At 45.3% G+C, this 19524-nt stretch overlaps 1 protein-coding gene across 1 annotated transcript in view; it reads right to left on the bottom strand.

Annotated features, from left to right (window-relative positions):
* Positions 1–1867: 1867 nt before the first annotated feature.
* Positions 1868–19524, bottom strand: part of KCNMB4 (potassium calcium-activated channel subfamily M regulatory beta subunit 4) — a 28150-nt gene continuing 10493 nt past the window's right edge. The window contains exons 2-3 of the mRNA XM_005503234.4: positions 12994–13121; positions 1868–2721 (exon numbers count right to left, since the gene is read on the bottom strand). Of these exons, the coding sequence (XP_005503291.2) occupies positions 2553–2721; positions 12994–13121 (297 nt within the window). The 3' untranslated portion in view covers positions 1868–2552. The remainder of the gene's footprint in view (positions 2722–12993; positions 13122–19524) is intronic.

The following is a 19524-nucleotide window of genomic DNA, read 5'->3' as shown; positions in this document are numbered from 1 at the left end:
ACGTGCATCCACATAAATCAGGGTTATTCCCCTTACCTGTAAGAAGTTACCAAGAACAAATGGAGGAGGGGAGCTTGCCACCACCTTACCTGGACAACCAAACCACCCCACAGCAGCAGATTTCTATGATTTGCAGAGTGTGAAAAAGTAATACATATGTATAAATATATATAATAACCAACCTCACCAAAAGCAGACACGTGCAATGTTTCTGCAGATTGTGAGGTGTGAGAACTGCAGAGATGTGGGGCCACAGCAGCGAGACATGAATGAAAGAAAATACTGTGTCCTTTGCAGGACAGCACCTCCAAAAGTCAGCAGGCTTTCATCTGATGGGCTGGGCGCTCACAACCTCTCTTCATTCAGCATATCCAGTGTTATCCTTTTTGGCAGGCAGAGACTGAGAGTACCTGTGTGAGCCTGACAACAGGCACCTCCAAAGTGGTGATGTTTAAAACAGAGAAACTGGGAAATTCTCACACAAGCAGTATTTTCCATCTACAGAACTGGAAGTGCTTGAACATGTGCAGCCAACACTAATCAGATCTTTCATACAGAATAATTAGCCAAGAATCATAGAATCATAGAATAGTTTGGGTTGGAAGGCACCTTTGAAGTTCATCTAGTCCAACCCCCCTGCGATGAGCAGGGACATCTTCAACTAGATCAGGTTCCTCAGAGCCCCGTCCAGCCTGGCTTGGAATGTCTCCAGAGATGGGGCATCTACCACTTCTCTGGCAACCTGTCCCAGTGTTTCACCACCCTCAGTGTAAAAGATTTATTCCTCATGTCTGGCCTGAATCTCCATTCCTTCGGTTTAAAACCATTACCCCTTGTTCTATTGTATCAAGTTCCCAAGTATCAAGCATCAAGTTCCCACCTCCACAAACATATCTCCCTAAATTATTTGAAGGAACAGCTATCCTGGAGTGCATTGGGATCAGAAGACTGCAAAAGTTATATAGCAATTAAGCAGGGGAGTTGTGAATACCCTCTAGCTGTCCTGCTGCCATCATCACTGGGCACCAAGATGCCCACAACATCTACAAGTTTATAAATTAAGAAGTTGTACAGAAATCAATTCTTAAATGCACAATATAATTAATTTGAAATGGAGAATGGGCAATACAAGCAGGTTTGTCACTGTGCCTTGTGCCAACAAAGCTTTCAGGCTTTCAGATCTTGCACTTTCCTCAGCATCAGGAAATACGTTGCCTGTTTGTCAAAAACACAACAAAACACAAGGTATTCAAACATAATGCTAAGAATATCAGAGATTAGTACAATGAACAGTATGATTAGAATTGCAGAATTGTTCAGGTAGATTAAAATGCTTTGTTACCGTCTGCCAGCATTCCCTGCAAAGCCATTCAGCTGGTCCCAGGGGTGCACAGCCCTGCGGGGGCGAGGATGGGTGCCATAAATCTGTGCTGGTGTCAGTTTCAGACTACAGCATGGACTGGACGTTCTTGGTGAAACTGCCAGAAATACAGGAATCTCTGCACTGACCAAGGAGACTAAGACCGTGTCTTAGCAAGATACCATGCCCAGCCTGCCTTGCATTTGCTGGAGCGTCCCCTGGGAGGGACCCGGCATGGAGCTGGTGTGACTGCGAAGGGCAGTTCAGCAGCAAATGCCCTCAGCTCTGCAGAGAGTTGATGTCCTTCTCTGGCCATCCATGGAGCCTGGTGACTTGCATGACATCACAGCTCCCAGGGTACCCTCAGCAAGCACTACACTATTTGGGGATATTGCTAGAAAAATGTAAAATCACTGCTCCTTACAGCCCCAGAGCATTTTGGTGAAGAGGGTAACTGAGAACGGACAAGAAAAACTGTGGGGACTGAATACCACCAAGGCAATAAAATTAGGTCCACTGTTTAATCACCTTTTCCAATAATTGCTTCATTTTTTGAAGAAATATTTCTGAGAGGTTTCTACATTTCTTCACAATAAACAGGTCATGATGAAAGATTTCACCTAGACAGAGGTTAAAGTTTGAATTCTAAAATGAAGTTCTACACAGTGGAAAAAAAAAAAGAACAAAATCAGCACAGTGTTATTTTTGTCTTAAAGCTTTTTTTTTTTTTTTAAGGAAAAAAAAAGTTTTAAAAAACCCCAAACAATCAAACTGTATTATTTTGGAAATACAGTCTATCATAAATTAAATATTTTAAATATTTAATATTAAACAGTAGTAAAGATGACTTCGCGGAGATGAAATGAGCAACACCAGGGTGTTTTATAAACTGGCTCTCAATACCGCTAGGACCTGGGTAGCTGCTGTTCAGGACTAACAGCGCACAGCATATTTGGTGCAGCGTAGATTTTTTTTTTGGTAGAATATACTTATTTACTGTCATAGCAGAAGAAGCGATTAGCTGACATTTCACAGGGCAGTCTCCCAAGAATAATCCTGAGGCAAAAGCAACTCCATCATCAGATGAGGCAGTGGAAGGAGGTGCAGCTGGGTGCCCTGCAGACCTGAAGTGTGTCGAGTTGCCCCACATGACACCTTCTTGCAACTTTTTTCCCATCAGCAGCTTTGCGGTTTACAAATGCTTCTTCTTTTTTATTGCCTCTGCCCTGACGGCCAAGCTCTTGGCGCAGATGGTCAGGACCACAATGAGGACTCCAACCAGGAATGTAACCACAGGCCAGAGGAAGCAGTGCAAGAGGACAGTCTCGTCATGGGTGCGCTTCAGCATCACGTCATCTGGTCTGTGAAGAGAAGGAACGGAAGAGAGAGAAAATATAAACCAACTCAACATCATCAATTCATCATAAGTGGAAAGCATCTGCCACGGAAACAATAAAGGTGTTTTATTTGCATTAGTGTTAGAAAATGATTCAGTAGACCGTTTCATTCACTGCTTTCGTTAGCCCATTTATCACGAGCACTCATGGCAGGCCATGAGGGCCTTCCACTTGCAGTGTTTACGGGCTAACAAGTTCATTCAGATAAAAAAAATTAAAAAGCATTGGTACTTTAGGTCTTCCAGGAGTCCTGGTCATCACAAAGAGCTGTGAGAGATACAGTATCACACTGTGGACTGAAAAAACACTCCAGAAAAAACATTATACCAAACAGCAGCTGTAGATATCTGCCTCAAATGGCATCAGACACTGTGCAATGAGCTTAAAGTGCAATTAAAGCTCCCCTTTTAGCCCAAACATGTCCATGGGGCTATCTGGAGGCTCCTTACAAACCTCTTCCTGTGGTTTGGGTCTGGATGGAAAGCCAGTCCCTGTCCTCAGCACTGCACTGCTGGTGGCCCAGGCTAGCCCAGCCACACCAGCAGACAGGGGTCTACACAAAACCTACCCCCAAGAGGACTTCTGTCCAGCCCCAGAGTGCCAGAGGATCCCGACTCAGTTCCTTCCCAGCTGAGGCTATTTCAGCAATAAGCTGCGGTTTGGTACTACAAACATCAAGGGACTTGAGTTCGCTCCTACACTGGTGCTTTGGGGAGCCTCCCCTGAAGATCTGAACCCCTGTGCCTCTGCCAACAACATCTAATACACAGTCCCAGTCGGATCCATGACAGATTTATGCATTTCAAAAGGGAAATGGAGGGACAAGAAGAATAGCAAGGAAGGAGAATCTCAAGAAGTTTGGAAATTCAGCATTGCCACATGCCTGGAAGATCAGGTGTCAGTCTAACTCTTCTAAGTCTGGGAGGTTGGCTGGGAAATCTACTGGCAGGTTTTTCTCAGCTCAGGCTGTTTCTGCTCTCCCTGCAGTTTTTAACAGAGTTATTAAATCAGTCTTGTGGCATTTGCACTTCACTGCTGCTTTCCCACCTACAGCCAGAGACATGCAGTCTGCTGAAAAACTATCTCCCACAGGGGGAAACAGAACTTCTGCTAATTAGGAAAATATATATATCCTCTTGACTCCTCACTTGGTCCTCACTTACACTGAACACTCCCATCCCGCATTTCTTCATCAACACTGCCCAGCGCTCACAGCCTAAAATCCTGGCAGCCCAAGCTCATCCAACTGTGTCCTGGGAATTAAGTTGTCCTAGTACAGGGGCACCTGGGAATCAGATACCTGCACAATGACTGTGCTGTCTCTTCCCCAACAGCTTCATCCTGATCAGAAGGTAGCACTAGGAAAACATTCCCTTTAGGGGAAACAAGAAGAAACCTTGTTTCCTTCACAGAAAAGTTAACTAATGGATGTGCCTGCAGATCTACAGGGCATTATTTGTCCTTAATGTGTTGGTGGAGCCAGACCGCAAGGCTACACTTGATCCTTGATTTAATTGCACCCGCATTTGCATTTTGGGGTCTCTCCCCCAGAATTGCTCTGTGGAGATTCCTCCTGCAAGTCCCCAAGGCTGGCACCTTGTGTCTCTATTTGTGTAGTAAGAAGCAGAATAAGTCTCTGATTATGAGCAGCTCGACTATATAAAAATTGAAACTTGGCAACACATAAAATGGTCAAAAGAAACCCAGGTGTATTCAATAGTAGAATACATGAAGTCTGCTCAACTGAAATCCTCCAGACACATAATCAGCCACATGTGGAGACCATAAATTGAAGAAAATAACACTAACTTTATGGGCACAAACTCACCAGCCCATGCCATATAAATGACAGCACTCAAATAGAAAAATCCTTTCACAGGAGTTATAATACTGTTTCCCTCAGATTTACTGTATCATCATCTCTGAATAACAGAGTGCTAATTGGCAAAGAGGCCATAAGTAGGCAGCATTCAATCCTCACAGCTCTCACTTTACAAGTGATATTTAATTTTAAGTATTTTTTTAAGTGGATACAAATTAAAGAGTTCATAAATAAGGGGCAAGCGAACAAACTAGAAAACTGGATTCAGTAAAAGAAAAGAAAGTGTGATTTGGGAGAGCAAGATATCCTTTTGACTGAATCTTAGATATTTTTGAAAACATCTGTACCAAAGGTAGCAGCAATAGATGCCAAACACTCATTATAGGTATGACTGTAACTCTTGCAACTTAGTAATTTAAAAGAGTTTTTGTTTTGGAAAAGAGTCAAAGACTTACAGAGGCCTTTATAATGAAGGCTCAGGATAAGATTTGGGTTCAGATGTACATTATTGCTATTCTTAGCTACAGCAGGAGTCCTTGTGAAAGTCCTCCATGGCAATTCACTGTCAACTGCTCACAGCATCTCTTCAGACAATGCATCAGGTCATGACTGGGTCCTCCCAAAAATATATCATTAAATACTATTGGCACCACATTTAAGATATTAAATGCTCTTCTTTAGCCAACATGAGGGGGAAGCACTAGTGGAGGGTGACCCAGCACACAGGAGAGCCCAGGGACCCTCGTGGATGTAGCTTCTCGGTACTGACCATTGGTGCCCAAAAATGGTGGGACAAATCTCAGCCCTGCTCCTACTTGGTTTGATCTGTGTGGTTATTCTGGAAGAACTACTGTGCTTTCAGCTGCTCTTTGTCTTATCCCAAATTAACTTTCCTCTGCAGATAAGCACTGCTGGACCCTATGAGCGAATGAGAATAGCTAATAAAGGCAGACAGCGCTGCCAGCAGATAGACCACATGCTCCTGGATGGCAATATCCCGGTTATCTGCCTATAGCAGCCCGTGGAATCTTATCAAGATCAACTTTGGCAGCGTATAATGCCATTTCTTTGCATTCATATCGTTCTTGCCCTGCCGTGTCAGGACCACCTCCTCTTTCCTGCATCTGCTGTCTTGCACAGAGAAGTTGCAGGATGTAGGGGAGAGCATTGGAGAGTGCTGGGGTGCTGGGAGGAGGAAGTGGAAGATGGGAGCATGGGCTTGGTGGTGCGCAGCTGAGGAGCCCTTCCCTGCAGATCCATCACCAGAGCTGACAGCAGTTATGGAAAGTGCTCTGGAAAACAACTCAGAGGGTGTAACAGCAGCAGAGGGTCCCACTGAGACACAGCTTTTACAGCAGAGGGAAATACTTGAAGAAGGGTTACTGAAAAAGAAAATGTTTACTATTTTCCTTTACAAGATAACTCCTTTTACCTCTGCTTTTTTGGTGCTGAGATTGTAAACAACAACTTCCAAAGTGAAAATCAGCCCTGCTGCAGCCACACAACATGCTGCATGAGACCCTGAACCCACTGCACCGCTGCCATAGCCCAGGGCCAGTGCTGGCAAGGAGCCATGTGGCCAAACTGGCCAGCATCCACAGCAAGAGCAGCCCAAGGAGGGGGGCCCGGGCAGCCCCAGGAGCTCTGCAGGAGATGTGCAGAGGTAACCGCAGGGGCTTGGGAGCTCATCGTGGCCCCATGTGCCATGTCCTGCAAGTGAGGTAACTGGGCTGGTGCCCAGGTTTTCACTGGCTCCTTGGAAAGAGGGGTAGGGAGGCATAGAGCGGGTGGCTTGCAAGCTGGATTTGCAGGTCCTGGCAGGAGCCAGGGAGTGGCACGGTGAGAAGTGTGAGAGAGGGCCTAGAAGGCTGCCTGGCTAAAAAACTGAAGAATAAACATGTTTGCATTTGTTTTCAGGTGATCCATGCCAGGCTAAAAACTACAGGTATTTCGTGGGAGATCTGTAAGGTCCACAACAAGACTGGGAAAAATTAGAATGAATAGCAAGTCACTAGTGATTAACAAGTTAGGCTGCAGAGGCTTGATTTCACTTCTTCCAGGCTGTTTGTTATCCTCACATGATGGCATCAGTTTAGGGGAAGAGCTATCCTCCACCTCCTGAAGAATGAATTATCACACAGAGCAGAACAGCCACCACCACCCACTGACCCTTCGAAGGAACCGGTGAGGTGCAAAGAGCAGCTGTCCTCTGACATCTGAGTCTGCAGAGTGTTTATGGACATCCCTGGGACAACTCCTAAGCAATCCTGCAGTGAAGCCCTGCCCGTGGGACACCATCGTGCTGCTGGGCACCTCGCTGCAGCATCCTGCTTTGGGATGAGCTCCTTACCAGGTGCTGCACTAGCTGCCCCTTGGGGATCAGCAAGAGCTGGATCTGTCCTGCTCTACTGGTACAAAAACCTTTAGCTTTGACTCCAGGGCTTGCACAGTGATTGATACAGGAGAGCTGCCCTGCATGTTTTTGAATCCAAACTATGCATACAAAGATACTTGCCTTGCCAAGCACAGATGGAGAACGTCACCAAGAGAGCAAAGTGACTAACTGTCAGCCATGAGGTTTATGTGTCCCATCACAGCTAACTTTTGAGCCCTGAGATAATCATGACAGCTGAGCTGTGAGATGAGTGAAGCCAGAGTTGGGCTGTGCTGGCAGAGGCAAGACCCCCAGCGTGGTGCTGCACCATGATGGAGAAGACCAGAAGTTTAGAAACCAGATACCTTCAGGAGAATGAGCCTTTGAGTGTTTGTGATCTGCCCATGAAACAGAAGTACACAGCGACAGGAAAATACTGCAGGCACCCAAGAACACTAGATACTGGCCAAAGGAGCTGAAAATTTTAGCTGAAATCTCTGGATTCCACCTCTAAAACCAAATCTGTTATCAACAGCAGAAGCAAGGAGAGCAGGAGCCTGGAAAGGAGCCATGGAGCTGTCATGGGAATGGCAGGAGCAGCAGAGGCAGCTAGCAGGGCTGGGCAGAGAAAACAAGGGGTGGGTGGCAGGTGCAAGGGAGAAAGATGTATTTAAGAGGAAAGCAGCAAAAAGAAGAGAGCTGTACTTCCACTGCAAGTAATGCCCTTCCTCAAGAAGAAAAATAAATAACTAGGACATCCTAAACACAGTAAAGTAACTGCTTTTGTTTTGCATGGCAAGGTCAGTGTGTATCGAAACTGTGGTTTTGACTTTTTCTTGCTACTTTTGTAGAGGTGAGTTGCATGTTCCCAGAGCCTGAACACTTCTTGTTTGGCATGGAAACAGAAAAGGGAAGGTGCCCCTGTTGCCAGAGGAAACCCCCTGACAAGAGACAAGGACAGGGCTTTGCTGGAAGTCCTCACAGCATCACTCCCTTGGTGCTGAGGCAGTGGTGCCAAACCCAAAGGAGTCGTGTCATGCCTGGAAATGTGCTTCTTTTCTCTGTGAAAATCAGCAGATATAATTAAAGACATTACCTTGTTCCTGAAAGTATAGTGCATTTAATAAACCCATTTTTGTTCTGTGACTTCCACATAATACTTCAGTTCAAAGATGTTGATGAGAGGAGTTACACATATTCCCCCTAAGCTTGGTAATGGACCATCTCTTGTTTCTAGTGACTCTGCCACTGAGCTCTCCAGTAAAGGCAAAGCCTCTCCAGGGGATACACTCAAACTCCTAACACCAGTTATCAGTACATAACACAGTGTCAGGGGCAAGAGAAAGACCTAGTGGGACAAAAAGGGAAAACCCTGAATGCTTTCAAGCCCTGCTCAGGCACTGAGATATGGTTCTGCTGCAAACCGTGATGGCCACTGTGCAGCACCACTACTGCTGCCCAGCAGCAGCTCCAGGGTGAAAGAAGAATCAACAAAATTTTTTAAAAAGCCCTAAATAAGTCTCTGCCTTAACTCTGAAAACACAGTTTTCCCTTTCACTGAGCAGACAAGGAGGGAGGAATCTCGTTTTCATGGCTAAAAGGTGAGACCAGTGCTTATTTTTAGCAGGACTTTTTGCTCAGGGCTGGAGCCTCATGGGGCTCTGACCAGGGGTAACTGGATTAGTTGTTGAATTATGCAACACATCCCTGTTAGGCTCTGTCAAGCAAGTTCATAACAGACCCTTGATACAGCAGGCCTCCAACAGAGCCTTCAGAGCAACTACTGAACATCACGGGAAGAATTGCAGTGCAGGGGTTACCAAAAAGTCATGGAGGACCAAAAAGTTGCAGGCATGTAAACATTTCAGTCGTCACTTACGCATCACATAGTACAGTTTGTTTGCCACAGCAGACGCTGGCAGAGGTGGGGAGATGGGATGGGCAATCTGGATTTAAAGATGTTTACAGTCCACATACGCTTATTTTGACCACAATTATTCACATTCCTTCACTATGACAAGCACTCCTCATTACTTTTTCCCCTGTTGTTGCAAGACACAGAGATCCTCAGCTGGATGGCTGCAGGCAGGGGCAGTACCATGTCTTACTAACAGCAATATCCTTTCCCTCCCAGGCCCAAGCACTGCTCAACACGCAATACAGTAAAAGAAAGGATAGGTAATAGCAACATAATTTTCTGACTGGAGAGAATTAATTTATAAAACTTTGTAAAGTACCAAAGCAAGCCAATATTTCTGTTTCACCTTTTGTGCAAGAGCAGCACTACTACCTGAGCACCCTTGGCTTCTGCAGACAATTATTCCCAGATAAATGACCTGCAAGGTACCCCAACACCATACAGGTGGTCACCAATCAATAGACAGTGTTTGCTCTTCAACTATCAGGTGAATTCGCCTACAGTATACTTCAGCAAACACAGAGGAGCATAAAGCATGGCTGGTTCATTTGCTACTCTGTGGCAAAGAGACCACTGAGTGTTCTTGCTGGAATGGGTGAACTGAGAGCTGAAAACCAATAGTGCCGTATAAATGAGCCACTAATAAGAAACAACTTGCCATATATTGCTCTACCCATTTCTACAGGGCATGAAACTGGGGGGTCTGGGCTGATGGAGAACTCGGTTTCTCTCGTTCTTGTTGTTGATGTCAATAAGACCTGTAACCTGAAGAAATAAAGTGACAGGATCTGTCCCATCCTGCCTCTTCTCACAGGCCTCCCACTTTAGGACACGCAGATGTGACCTTTGGTTTCATGCAGTCATGACTACAGACCCCTTAGAACACTTGGTGTGAGATCCACCAATGCTGAAGCACTGGAGCTCAGCACCTCCTCAAAACTTTGACAACAGCCTGAGGACTTGATCTGAATTTGTAATTTATTTTGGGCTCTGAAACACTAGGAGGTGGTTTCTGCTGAGTGAGGTTCCCTACAGACCTGACTATCATCATACCAACAGACAGACACCTTCTCCAGAGGTTTGGAAAAGCAACTTTCCCATGCAGCTTGCACTACTGGGCCCAATGGCAACCAGAGAGGAGTGGGACACTACAGCTAAGCACCAACCATGGCAAAGCAAAATCTTAATTTTCAGTAAAGCTCCGAGCTCCACTTAACGTGCTGTGCTTTGGTTCCCTAAGATAAATGCCAGACAGCTAGTTGTGCTGGGCCTCTCTACTTATATTAACAGAGAATGACCGAAATTGTCAAGTCTTCTTTTCAGCCCTTTTGTACAAATGGCATCACTTTCTTCTTCTTTTCAAACCAGCCTGCTGACAGGTCCCCCACCAAACTGACAGTGTGTTCTGCATGCAGCAACAATTCTGAGATTTATGCTAAATTAAGCTTGATGAAGAGAAGATGATGTTCATTTGTTGTGTAGATATTTACCTAGAGTTTTATTCTGCTGTTTCAAAAGAGAGAGCATTAACACTGCAAACACTACTCTCTCTAAGGAACCTACAAGTCTATTCTATGCTTTATACAGACTGACACAGAAGAGATAGCTCATCCACACAATTTAAAGAAAACTGACAAAACATGCACACTTCTATTTTGAAGTGAACAGATTTTTCCCTCAGTTTGGATGATTTTTTTACTGCTTCACAAGCTGTTTAGTCATCATAGCTCCAAAAGTATACCTAGGGAAGCACATTCCAAGTCAGCAAAACTTATCTCTCAAAGCACATTCCTATCTCCAGAAGAAAATAGATGTCATACACATTTCAGCTTAGACTATCTTCAAGTATCTCTGGCAGCAAGCCTGTCTCCTGCTGTACATAAATTGTTGTATGATCAGCAAAACGCAGTGTTTCAAGGCAGTCGTTGCATTTGGCAAGAACATCTAACAGTATAGCATGCAGCAACTATAAGGAAAAAGCCTTTCCCGAGTGCTGCACAACTCATCGTGTTAACCTATGTGAATGGCAGAATCTAGGCAGTATGCATCCTTTGAGAGAATTTTGCCTTTGCTTTACCTGTAGATGTGATGGGAGAACCAGCTCACCCAACTCTGGACACCTACTACCTAGGTGCCTGCACCCAAGCAGATCACCCTGAGCTCCTTCACAGGAAAGAAATAAATACCTCTGGGCATCTGACCTATAGTAGGCATTTATTTTGGGATAAAATGAAAAGCTCCATTTCTCTCCACTTACTATAAAAGCTACTTTTCACAGCATCTTGCCCCCACCAGCTCAGATGAATCCCATCCAAGATGTGTCCTGCACAAGATCTTGTGGTTCTGACCATCCTGCTTGCTCAGGCAATGGCTGCTTCAGGTTCCAGGTCTCAACAGGCAGCACCTGCCTGCCCAACAAAGCCAAAACCATCACTTGGCTCCTGGTTCACAGACCCAAGCACTGGCACCTTATGGACCAAATCAGCTACCAGGAAGGTCCCAGCCAGGTCTGGTGTCACCACACAGGGTGCCCTCAGTTTTAAACTGTGCATGCTGTAGACCAGGGGTGTCAAACTCATTTTCATGGGGCGAGGGAGGGATACATCAGCCTCCTGGTAGCCTTCAAAGGGCTGAATGTAACTTTAGGACTGTGTAAATGTAGGAGTAGTTACATTTATACAGTCCTAAAATTACATTAATCCCATTCAAGGCAACTGCAAGGCTGATGTGGCCCCCAGTGAAAATGAGTTTGACACCCCTGCTATAGACTGTTCTTTCCCCACTATAAGAAGCAAATATTTTTTTGCTACATTACCCAGAATTAAAGGTTTCCCACTGCAAAGAGTTAACCAGGGACAATGGACTGTCATCCTGGGCAGGTCAACTAGGTCCTTGGACAAACCTACAGCCCCCCACAGGAGAGCTGGACATCTCTGTGCCAGCTACCCTGCCCTAGCTTCCCAGTTTGTCCAAGATCCTAGCACACTCTGGCATCTGTTTTCCTCCTATTTGTCTTAATAAACTTAAATATCTGATGCCAACATGCTCACAATAAGCCCTGAACTGCACCAGCAAGTACCAGGCTACTCCTGCCTAGGTCTCCCTCATCTGTTTAACTTCCAAACTTGGTGGCATAGGACCGGCCTCCTCCTTTAGTCCCTGACATGGCAGACGTTTATTTGAGTGCTTAACTCAGCAACAAAGAACAGTCTTATCAGCTCTACCAAAATTACTTATCCTGGTCAAATTAAGCAAGTGTCATATGCCTCCAGAATTGGAGTCTAAAACCTGCAAAATCTTGGTTGATCTAGAGATCTTAAGTATTCTCTTTCTGCCTCACTGTATACATGGACCTATCATTCCAATGATTGCTGTTTGCCCAAAATCCTCCCGGGGTGCCTGCACACTGTGGTAACAGTAAGTCGCTGCCACCACATCACCTTTTGTTTCCCAGCACAACATCATCACATGAGCAAAAGGACTCCTTCCTCTTCCTCTTTACTGAAGGAAGGAAACCACACATCACCCTTATACACATGTAAGTCACATCAAGGTTGGTAGTAAAAGTAAGAATTGAAACAGGAGAGGAGATGATTTAAGTTACAACTTCCCACTCTGCAAGCATGTGTGAAAACTGGCAGTTCTGTGAACATTTGTTACACATATCTGATTCATTAAGCGTCCATGAACACAATTCCTGAGCTGGTTTGCACTATTTATTAGTCTCCCTTTTCTTCCAGCCCCTCATGAAGACAGCAGTATTCCTCTTCCATGGAGGCAAGAAACGTTAATATCCAGAAATTCACCACCTGAGTTTTAGAAGCTAAGATGCTTTTTTTTTTTTTTTTTACATAAAATTATATGTTTTAGGGGAAATTTCCTCGGAGTTTTATATTTTTACTTCAAGTGGTAAAGCTGGTTTTCTACTTTCTATGTAGCTTTTCATCACTTGAGTTCTCTTGCAAAGTTCTACACTAAACTCTGTGTGCTAAACCACATCAGTATATGGATCTGTGTGTATATACATATGCATGCATTTATATATATTTTCAAACAGAACCAATGGACAGTTGCTAAACCAATGCATGAACACTTCTGCCTATGCAAATGTAGATTACTTACCTCAAGTGCTCATTAAAATAGCATGTAAATGATTGCGAACCCACTTTCTCTTTCCAGTATTTCTGCTTGTATGTGACGTTCTCAGAGTTCTCCTGATCGTCTCTTGCACAGGGAGGTATGTACGAACACTGCAAACACAAGGTGAAAAACAGAGTTACTTCTGTGCTCCAGGACACAGGGCATCACTCTCTCTGCATTTCCCTCATAATATCGTGTGACTGAAACAGGCAAAGGATAGTAAGTACAAACTCCAAAGAAACAAAAAAAGAAAAGTTAGCTGAACTTTACCTCAATTGCTCCCTGCAGGTACTGGAAAAGAATCTGCCAGCATTCAGAAATGAAATAAAGGCTTTATCATTGTTTGGTTCCCTTATCAAACCAAACTGCCACATAACACCTTGGGGTTTTGCACAATAAATGTAAAGGTGATTGTTTCATTTTGACGTATTCCTAGCCAACTGCATGAATTAGATTTGAATTACTTCATCTTTTCAGGGAGGCACAAGTTTTGTTTAGTGCCATGCTAATAAATAACTAAAATATTGTGGCAAGCTTTCCCGGAGATGATGGGATATCTGATATCTGGCTGATACCTGCTGGCAAAAGACAAGTGTTCTTTCACTGTTTCAATACAGGGAAACAAACACAGAAAGTTCAAAGCCCCAATTCAGCAAAAAGGTTCAGCATCTGCTTCTACCATATAGAAGTCAACAAGAGCTGAGTGTGCAGCTGAGCAATCTGCAGATCTCACCCTCAGACATCTGCTTCAAAGCCCAAAGAGATCAAAGGATGTTCCTCCCCCACCCCACTGCACTTGGGTCTGGGCTTTCAGAGTCTCAGCTCTGGGTCGCACACAGCCCACATATCTTGTTTCCAAGTCTCATCTTCGACACATCACCCTTCCCTCCTAGCCACAGTGAATTAAACAAGGAAAAAAGAAGTAGAAAAAACAGTCCACTGAATAAAATGTTGGCAGTATCAAGATCTCAGTGTCTAAGCAAAACCCCTCCTGTTGTTACCAGGCATCCATATGGGAGGTCATTACATGAGACGTTGAACCGAACTGAGCAACACAGCTTCACTTTTCCTCAGATAACATAAAGGCTTTTGGCCCTGGAGGATGCATGAAGAGAAAGGCTCAAGGTGCACACACAGATATTTAATTCCTTTAAAACTGGGAGCTGCAAGCGGAAAAACATGACTGGGAAGGTAGCTAAAAAATCCGCTACTTAGGTAGGATAAGGAAGCAAGAATCCCCACAAATTATCACAACATGAGTTTCTTCATAGTATCTGGAAGGCAGTAAGAACAAGCAGAGAAACACCCCCTCTAACCTAAAAATAAAGACCACCATGACCCACTATGCCTAGTGAGTGCTTTCTTCTCCTTTTCCATCTGGTGAGGCTTCACAGGGGCCTACCATGCCCCCAGTTGCATGCTATATCCGAGCTGTACAGATTTAGATGTCCATCTCAACCACACGACAGCTTCAATCTTTGCCATTTGTTGGGTATGGGATAAGTCTCCAGATTTTTTTGGCTTGTCATGTAAAACATGACCACTTCTGTCAACACTTACAAATGCTACAAGTAGCATCCATGCTTCAAACTGGAAGGATCTGCAAGGTCTTGTTTGTTGCTTCCAAGTTGAAATTTGTCTTTTTCACATGCAAGGGTGCCTGTTTCCACGTGTGCCCACAGCCAGTATTGCCACAGCACTGAACTCCCTTTACATCCCTGTTCAGATGACCTAAACAAGGATTCTCCCACTGCTGATGACAAATGACAGAAATGGGCAGCAACACCACTCTACCTCAGAAGCCAGGACACAAGATTTATCACAAGTTATTTCCTTCTTAGGTAATATTCCTTGGCCGGCAATGGTTTTGGTTTAATTGCGTACTTTGGAAGCATCAACCAAAATCCTCTTTCCTCACATCTGTGCAGCAGCTAGAAGGAGTCAGCAGATTTGGCATGAGGACACCCGAGGGCAATGCTGGCTCTGCTCTGTCCCCTTGACAGTCACCAACATGCCACACCACCCCACCTGGTCCCCTCCTGGTGCTCCCTGCTCGGCTCAGGGTCCAGCACTCCCAGCCTTCTCCATTCTGCTACTCTTCTTCATGAAGCCTTTCAGATCCTGCTGTGGAAACAGTACCATATCTCACCAGTTGGACACTCGCTGCCTATGTCTGACTGTAACCTACACCTTGCTCTTCCCCAAGCCCCCAGCTTTTAGATATGCTCTTGCAATACAGTGATACAAGAGAGCAGAAGTAAACAGACTTTACTTAGAGTTCCCCAAACCAACCAGCACATAAAATGCAGAACTAGACAGAACAACTAGGTATCAATATACATTTTTCGGCCTAAATTTCCTCATTGATACAAAAAACTCCTTTTCATATGGTACCAACTCCAGCATGAAGCTCCCCTCTCTCCTCTGAAATGTTTCTTCATCACAGATGAGCCTAATCCTGTCCTCTGCTACGAAAGCGTGACCACCACACCACTCCTTTGATGGCCAGACTTTCTCTGGATCCTTCAGAGACTTACCTCCCCCAAATATTATGTGAATCCTTCACAAAGTTCACAACCTCGTGAACCGTTGTTTGTCTCCATTTTGAGTTTCAGGCTTAGAAACAGCCACAGAGATCTCTTTTTCCAAGAGATGTCCATCTGAATGGACAAGTACCAAGCTGTAACACTGTCCAAGGACAGCTCCGTCACAGAGGACTTCACAATTTTTGACATCAGTCCCCAGGCTTTTAGCTCAATATGAAGCTATTAAAACTGAAGTCTTTCAGGGAAGGGATTTTGCTTGGTTTAGAAGATGTAAAGGGGCTCACAAACAGCTTCCCCAATCAACATGTCCATCTTTTCCCATGCCAAGGTGAGACAGTGTGTGGGAGTACCGCAAATACCTACAGGAGGGACACATGGACATTGCGGACAATGGTGAATATACTCCCTGTAACTCAGACCTCACACCACTCTTTGCACAAACAATTCCAATAACAGTTGACAGAAAACACTCTGGATTCCTTTCCACATCTTTATCTTCATGTGGAAAATGCAAAGGAGACACTCAGGGGTTTGCCATAAATTCATGGGACCTTGTTGTTTGAGCCTGCCAAGGATTAGCAATCTTGCAAAGAGAAGTGGTCTCTGCCCAAGGCAAAATGATCATCATATGAATCCCAGAGGTCACCTTGGATCATTTCCTCAACCTGATGAAGGCCTTGAGCCATGATGAACACCCAAGGTCCAACTCCAACATGGACTTACCACCTGCTGCACAAATACCGGAGCTTGTTTGCCTCCCCAGGATGCCAGCACGATTCATACTAACCTGAAGTTCATTTGAGCCCTTTCTGACCCACGTAGGTGGTGGATCTCTCTTTCCTTAGCCTCCCAAGCACACTTCTTGGGGACTTTGCTTGATCAGCTGTATCGCCCTCCAAAGCACAGTCAGCAGGCAGATAAAAGGAAACCATAACCTGGCAACTTCCGCTGATGTGAGTTGCTGGATGAACCCGAAACGACCTCCCACTTTGGCAACAGGCAATTTCTGAAAGGTTAATTCCACAGTCCTCCCCCACAAGACAGAGTATGAAATTCTATCATCAAAACAAACAAATGCCAAGCAGTTCAAAGCAAGTTAGGATGCCTTGTGCTCAACTGCAGCTCATGCAGCAACATCCATTTTCAGTGGAAGCGTCCCACCCTATATTTCTTTGATGTTTTTTTTTCTTAAACAAGTTACAGTGAAGTTGGGGAATAGTACTTAAGATTAGACATTCAGAGTAATTCTAATGGAGTGGAGGCCTTTTCAGCAGATCTATTGGTACATGGTGCCGTAATCGCACCTCCTACACCATGTCATAGCAACAATAAAATTATGATGTAATTCAAATACAGTCTCAGTTACACTGTTCAAAATCAGTATCAGGCTAATAATAATTGTCCCTTCACTCAAAGCCAGTGTTTGGATAGATGACTCAGGATTCAATTCAGTAAAAATGTCAGCGAGCAGCTAAAATACCTTTACATCAAGGTTTTGTAAGATCTCTATGCGTGTGTGCTCCTGGCATCTGCAGATGCCTGTGAAGATTCCTGGTTCCTTCCGAACACTTAATCAGAGCAGATAGTCTTCCATATCATGGTAAAGGGACAGAGGCATGAACTCTTGACCATGGTTTAGCTCCCAGGTCGTATTTCACACTTTTCAAAGATTAATTCTTGCCTAAATCAGCCAGATTTTTTAGGAAAAAGAAGCCAGACTTAGTAGGCTTTGAGGGAAACTGTCTCAGGCCTGGAAGACACTGTCTACAAGGTGAGACCAAGAAAATCCCAAATGCAAATAGATGTAAGCATCCAAAGGAGAAACAAGTCAGCCCACGAGAAGACAAGCCAATAGCACTAAGAAGCAAATCTCCAGCCTCAGTCTCCAAGCAATTTATTGAGGACTGACCTGCTGGTTGCTGGTGAATGTACCATTTGCTTGGTGTGGTAGAGAACCCCCGCATTGTGTGCTGTGCAGGTTGGGAAGCTTGTGATGAAATTAAGGAGTGGAAAGGATGCTCCAGGCAAGTATCACTGCAAAAGTACAATGCACCACTGAAGCCAAGATTTTCTGACTCCTGATTGCCAAGTGTACTGGGTTTGCATGGCAAGATTTTGGTAGCAAAGGGGATACATGGGTAGCTTCTGTGAGAGGCTTCTATAAGTTTCTGCTACGCACAATAGAGCCAGTGCCAGATGGTTCCAAGATGGATCTGCCACTGGCCAAAGCTGAGCCTATCAACAATGGTAGAGGTGCCTCTGCGATAACATACTTAAGAAGGGGGAAAAATTGCCCTGACACAGCAACTGGAGAGATGTTTGAGAATATGTGAGAGAACAACTCTGCAGACACCAAGGTCAGTGAAGAAGGAGAGGGAGAAGCTGCTTCAGGCACGAGAGCAGAAATTCCCTTGTAGGCCATGGTGAGGTCGGCTGTCCCCTGAAGCCCATGGAGGTCCATGGTCGAGCAGAGATGCACCTGCAGTCCAGGTAGGACCCTACACTGGAGCAGGCTCCTGGCAGCACCTGTGGCCCCATGGAGAGAGGAGCCCGGGCTGGAACAGGTTTGCTGGCAGGACTTGTGACCCTGTGGGGGACCCACGCTGGAGCAGTCTGTTTCTGAAGGACCGTACCCTGAGAAAGGGACCCACACTGGAGCAGCCTGTTCCTGAAGAACTGCCACCCATGGGAAGGACCCACACTGGAGAAGCTCATGGAGGCCTGTCTCCTGTGGGAGGGACCCCACGCTGGAGCAGGGGAGGAGTGTGAGAAGGGTGGAGCAGTAGAGACAACGTGTGATGAACTGACCACAACCCCCATTCCCGGTCCCCCCGCACCACTTGGGGGTAGGAGGTAGAAAAATCAGGAGTGAAGTTGAGCCTGGGTGTTTTAAGATTTGGATTTATTTCTCATTACCCTTCTCTGATTAATTTAAATTAAATTAATTGTAATGATTAAATTAATTTCCCTGAGTCAAGTCTGGTTTGCCCATGACAGTAACTGGTGAGTGATCTCCCCCCATCCTTATCTTGACCCATGAGCCTTTCATTATATTTTCTCCCCCCCGTCCAGCTGAGGAGGGGAAAGACAGAGTGGTTTTGGTGGACACCTGGTGTCCAGCCAGGGCCAACCCACCACACTAGGCAACGTATGAGCTTTTCCTAACTTTGTCTGTGAGCATCTCTGTGCACTACTGAGTTATCTTCATGGACTGGAAGGGAGGAAGCACTGCCACAACCATCCCACTGTGGCAGCAGATGAGCAGGGGCACTTGCTCTGTTAGTACAAAAAAATGCTTCCCTCTCAGCTGATTGCACCGATGGAGCTGGAGCTGAGCCTCATGTGTTTTTCACCTGCTTCCCTCAGCACAGAGAAACCCACCAGGAGTGACTAAACCCGCAACCCCTCACAGAGGCTGGAGGCAGAGAGGGGTGCTCCAGGTGAGACGGGAGGGTGGTGGGGTTTATCTGAAGCGCCCGGGGCTGCTTCCAGAGGAATCACTAGACATCATCTGGAGAATCTGCCCATCACAGGCACCAGTGCAAACACAGAACTGACGCTTCACCAGATGCACCACCAGAGCCTTCCAAAATCATTGTAGCGCTGGGCATATTTTGGTATTAAACATCCTCTGTCATGGGTCATACTTAAGAGAATCCAAAAGCAATTCTGTTTACAAGTACATGGAGGAGATAACTGTGTATAACCTCATCAGGCTGAGTGGTGACAGAGAGAAGTGTGACAGGAGCACACGCAGAGCACACACAAGGAGCAGTGGTTGCCTCTGCTCTGCACCCCTGTCCAGGGACAGGGACGGGGACAACCGGCTCCTGCTGTGCAGCTGCTGATGTGTCAGGCTCACCTGTCACTCCAACAAAAGTCTCTTCATCAAAACAGCGGGCAGGTTCTTCCTGCCCTACACTTAACTTTAAACATAGAAAAGGAAAAGTCTAAAAAGCTGGGAAGT

This window comes from Columba livia, chromosome 1 (assembly GCF_036013475.1).
Source record: "Columba livia isolate bColLiv1 breed racing homer chromosome 1, bColLiv1.pat.W.v2, whole genome shotgun sequence".
Taxonomy (NCBI): Eukaryota; Metazoa; Chordata; class Aves; order Columbiformes; family Columbidae; genus Columba; species Columba livia.
This window is presented reverse-complemented; position numbering and strand designations above follow the sequence as displayed.